The sequence below is a fragment of the Sardina pilchardus genome, chromosome 6 (genome assembly GCF_963854185.1).
Source record: "Sardina pilchardus chromosome 6, fSarPil1.1, whole genome shotgun sequence".
Classification (NCBI taxonomy): Eukaryota; Metazoa; Chordata; class Actinopteri; order Clupeiformes; family Clupeidae; genus Sardina; species Sardina pilchardus.
The window spans coordinates 6,947,483-6,952,679 of record NC_084999.1 but is presented as its reverse complement, the minus strand read 5'-3'; the positions used below and the strand labels follow the sequence as shown (position 1 = coordinate 6,952,679).

Sequence of the window (5,197 nt, the reverse complement as noted above, 5' to 3'; positions counted from 1 at the left end):
CTCTGTTATGCAGAGGCAATTATCTCCTCTGGTTGTATGCACAAGCTAGCCGCTCTCGACAGCTGGGTTTGTGATTGGCTAGGGAAGGTTCTCCGTGGAGACTCCTGACGCTCTTTGTGTTGACAATGGAGTCCAGATCCACCAGAGAGAGAGAGTGGCTGGACATGTCATTCATGGATGCAAATGCCAGCCAAGGCGCGGCTCCTGTGCATCTGTTTCCATCTTCATTACGGCGCGGTGGCGGCCGCCGGCCGAGCCTGATGGACAGTCCACGGCGCGGCACGATCGAGCTGGACACCCCGAGCGGCGCTCCGGGGGCAAGGAGGGCAGGTCGCCCGGGAGTGTGCCCGTTTACGCCAGAGTAAATGTCACATTGCTGCATTCTCGGCCGAGCCAGATTGATAAATGTTATTCAGCATATCAAACAATGCCAACCATGCATGCCATGATGGGTCTCCGCTCCTCCTGGCAGCCAGAGAGGAAGGGGAAAGGCTCTGGTATATTCATGCAGTTTATCACCACTGTAAGAATGTTTGTCTTCTATCCTCACTCTCTAAATATGTGAATACCCTCTCAGATTCACCACAGTATTCAATATGTTTTTTTTTTTAACAGGGCCCCTAAGGAATGACATTTGATTATAGCTATTTGGAAAACGCCTTTGACCAAAGAGACATACAAATAAAAAAAATAAAATAATAAAAAAAATTGGTCAGTAAGAATTGATATTTTGAGGGGATTTAAAATATGTTAAATTCCCTTAAAATATCAGATTCTCACTCCGTAGTAAATGTCGGAGGTAAAATCTAAGATCTGTAGAACCTGTGGCCCCCTTCAAAATTCAAAAAGTCATCAGCTGTCCGTTGACTGTGTGCGACTGAAGGTCTACAACAATGAAAAGATAAGGAAAGAAAATTAGGCTACCTTGTAACATTTGAAATATAGGCTACTGTCTGTCATAGGCCTACATGGCAGCAATTCTAGACTTAATGAAAATGTAAATAAAATAAGGATGCAAATAAAAGAAGTTTCCTTGAATTGTTGTTAGAATTGCTTTTAAAACCATGTTGTAAGTCGCTTTGGTTTAAAAGCGTCTGCCAAATGTAATGTAATGTAATGTAATGTAGGCCTAATGTAATGTAAAAGAAAGCAGGTGCACCTGGAATAAAGTTGAGTTCCTTAATTAGCCTAGACAACACATTTAATTGAGCCCATCACCTGTTACTTATTCCCAGAATATGGCCAGACAAACGCGTTCACTAACATGTGACCTTCCCCAAGCATTTCACTGAAGCAAAAATTAAGGTAACAGAGGGACGACACGCTTTAAAAACGTGGCAATTTGCAATGACTACATTACCCAGAACTCTATGTATGTTACCGGATGTTGATAAACCAGAGGTAAACAGTGTTCTGAAAATGAGGATGTCTACATTAGCTAGCTAGATAGCCAGCTAGTCTTCGGACAGGTTCATGTGTAACGTTACGTTTAAAGAAGAATCATAACGGAAACGTAGTGTGATGAATGGGTATTTTGGTACAACGTAAGTCCTTATGATAATTTTATATACAGTTTAAAGTGTTTGAGACTGTATGGCTTGGCGTCAATGGATCTCTAACGCCCACCCTGACGACCACTATGCTACCTTGTCAGTTAGCTGTCCAGTCCAATGCTAGGGTTACGGTGGGCTAGCTGGTGAAATATCCTCTCATCACAGAGGATGATTAGCGACACGCTGCGTGATTCTTTCAGGCAGATTTAATTGAAGTCAAGTTGTCCATTATATTTCTTATAAACACAAGTCCAAGATGTTATGCAGCGACTTGCTAGTGCACCAACGCCAGACAGACAGACCACCCCATCAATACATTAAGCTAACCTTCCTATCAAGCTAGCAAAACGGCAAATTGTCTGCTAACATTACCTCGAATCATCAAAGCCAGCGTTTCATTAACACATGGGGCAATGAAGCTAGATCGCAAATCATTCCAGCCTGTCATTTCAAGTGCCATTTTGTTAATTATCACATTTGTTTACGTGAAGAGTAGCAGCAGATGCTATCTCAAGCTTCCTAAGGTCCATTTCCTGTTTTTAAAGGTCTCTGGCATTGTTCAGCTCTTAGCGTTGATAAGCATGACAGTTTATTCAAGTATTTCGAATGTGGGTATTATACGTTTGTCTTTAAATAATCTTGTTTTTGTCTTATTCCTGGTGGTCTTAAAATAATCCAATTAGATATGTGTAATAATTTCTTGATTTGTCCGTTGGATTGATGATGTGTGATATCGGCTAAACCAAAACATCGAATTCACGCGTTTCAAGTACGGAAACGGTGCATTTAGTGTAACATTCAACGCTTCATGTGTGATGAGTCCTACATTTGCGAATCGTTAGTGAATTATTTTGTCCCAAAGTTTAACAACAAAGAAAGGACGGGCAAAATGACAAAGACAATTGGAGTGAAATATGTTGACCTCACCTTAAATGTGCAGTGACCTGCATTGTTTGCCATGTATTATTGACTACTCTGCAAAGCTTATAGATTGTATCAGCTGAGCTGACTCTAACTCTATTTCTCTGGTGTGTGTGTGTGTGTGTGCGCGTGTGTGTGTGTGTGTGTGTGTTTCTCTGTTTTTCTGAAACCCCACAGGTTATGCATGTGGCTCCGCCTGTGAGCTTGCGCTGTGTAGAGCAACACCGAGATCCCGCTCGCCCTCAGTAGCCCCAACACCATAGCACTAGAAATACCAAAACAGGTGGGAGGGGGCCAGGGAGGACAGAGGAGGTGGAGAGGGAGTGGGAGTGGGTGGAGGTGGGTGGTTGGTGGGTGGTAAGAGATTGTTGATGGTGGTGGGCTTTGTGGGCTCTTGCTGACCCTGCCTTGTGACCTGCCCTGTCAGGCCTCCCCCACCCCCTCTTCTCAGCCTGCTGTCGGTCCATGTTCCCTATGCTAACCCTGCTGAGCATGTTCTACTACATCTGTCTGCGGCGCCGCTGTAGGAGTGGGTCCCGGAGCGAGGCGCTGGGCAGCCGGAGGGCTGTGGAGCTGGCGCAGAGAGCCTCCGGCCCAGCAGGGGGCGGTAGTGTCGGCGGCGTCAGTAGTGGGGGCGAGCTGGAGCAGTACGCCAAGGAGGTGCTGGACTTCAGCTCGCACTATGGCAGTGAAAACAGCATGTCGTACACCATGTGGAACCTGGCCGGGGCGCCCAACGTCTACCCGAGCTCGGGCGACTTCACGCAAACGGCCGTGTTCAGGACGTACGGCTGCTGGTGGGAGCGGTGCCCCAGCGCGGGCGCCCCGTACAGACGCACCCCCAGGTCCTTCCACAGCAAGGACTTCCTGGAGCTGGCCTTCGAGGAGCCCGTGTACCCCACCGCCGTGGAGGTGCTGGAGACCTACCACCCAGGGGCGGTGGTGCAGATCCTGGCCTGCTCACTCAACCCCTTCTCCCAGAACCCGCCCACGGACGTCCGGTATGTTAGACCATGACTGTGGTCAAGGGGTCAGATAGGCCTGTGTTGAAAAGTCTGTTAAGAGTTACTTGTTAACATGTGAACACATGGGGCCCGAGTTTGGTGGCGATATAGGTAGCGGGAAGCTACGTCAAGGCCGAGACTCTGGAATGGTCGGTGGAGTGAAATTGAATAGACCAATCACATGCAACCAATTCTGATCTATCTATCTATCTATCGATCTATCGATCTATCTATCTTTTATTAATTAACTTCGGCCTGACTCTAACCACTTTGTGTGTCTGACTTCACTCTGGCCACAGTGAGCATACTCTGTCAACAAAACTGCTGTCAAACTCGCCCCCATGGTCTCCAAAATGAGCCACAATATATTAGCATAATATTGTTTAAGACTCCAATACTCCATATCTTGACAAAAATGGCCTAAGCCCCTTATTATCTTATTTCAAATGGCCTATTTAAAAAAAAAAAAAAAAAATTGTGGTTGTGTGTTGGTGCCTGTGTGTTTTAATGGTGAGAGTGGCTTTATCTGTTTTAGTCTACCAGCTGCAGAGAATTTTCTGAGATTTGAGATTTGTAATTTAATTGCTATCTTAATTGTTAATTAACTCCAAATCTCCACATATCTGAAGATACTATGTAGTTAGACTGGAGAGAAAAAGACATCGGTGAAAACATGAAGATAAATATTGATTACATTAATGAAGGAGGATACAAACATACAAAGGTGCAGAGATATATCCATTATCCTTGATTATATATAATACAGTACCCACAATTCCTATATCGAATTCTTGTGGGCTACAAATCATGCTGGACTGGTAGACTCTAAAGTAGACAGCCATCACCACCCCTGTTGTCACTCAACATGGAGAGATTACTGTAGATTGGGAAGATTGATGGTGATAGTCTATGGACTTGACAGTGTGTTCTGTTACCAGCTCAAAGAGCAGTCAGTGTCCCCATCCTCAGTCTGCCTCTCTCTCTCTCATCTTCTGTGCATCCTAATGTGTGTAACTTCAAGCTTTGTTTTTGTGGCAAATGGTATTTGAAGTTATGTCACCGATTGTTTATGAAAGTCTTTGCCCCGTGCTTTATTTTTGTAAGTTGCTTTTGGATAAAAGCGTCTGCAAGATGAATAAATGTATGTAAATGTAGATTGTATTAAAGTGGACGTTTCTATTTTTAGGCTATTAGAAGCAGGAAGTAAGCGTTAAAGGCAAGAGTTTGTCAGCAGTTCCCCTTCAAGAGGCTTTCATATCAGAGCATACTATAGGTTTTATTGAACTAGAGAAAGACCAACTAAAAGCAACCGCTTGTTGTTGGTTTACACTATTTACTGGTGGCTAGGGTGAGGTTTAGAATTAGCATTAGTAATCGTGCAATAACATTGCTCTGTAGTATTAGTCAACCAATCAGTCAAGTGCAACATCACCGTGCAACATGGTCTCAATACACTGCACGTAAACAAATAACAAATAAAATAAAACAAATAATAAAAAGTAAGAAATAAAAATCTAAGTGCAGTCAGTTCATTTGTTAAGGCTATATTATATTAGTAATTAGTAACAACTCATGCATACACATGAATGAGCATATTGTAGAATCATATTAATAAGGACATAGCAACCTTATGTAGATTCTTAATGTTTGTTTTGTTCATTTGTATTCTTTGGGGTAATATATTGTAATGTGAACGAGAGACAAACACATCTGTTACTC

General features: G+C 43.6%; 1 protein-coding gene across 1 annotated transcript in view; it reads left to right on the top strand.

Annotated features, from left to right (window-relative positions):
• The first annotated feature begins 1,419 nt into the window (after positions 1 to 1,419).
• fbxl4 (F-box and leucine-rich repeat protein 4) overlaps positions 1,420 to 5,197 on the top strand; it is a 13,908-nt gene continuing 10,130 nt past the window's right edge. The window contains exons 1-2 of the mRNA XM_062538240.1: positions 1,420 to 1,544; positions 2,652 to 3,475. Of these exons, the coding sequence (XP_062394224.1) occupies positions 2,940 to 3,475 (536 nt within the window). The 5' untranslated portion in view covers positions 1,420 to 1,544; positions 2,652 to 2,939. The remainder of the gene's footprint in view (positions 1,545 to 2,651; positions 3,476 to 5,197) is intronic.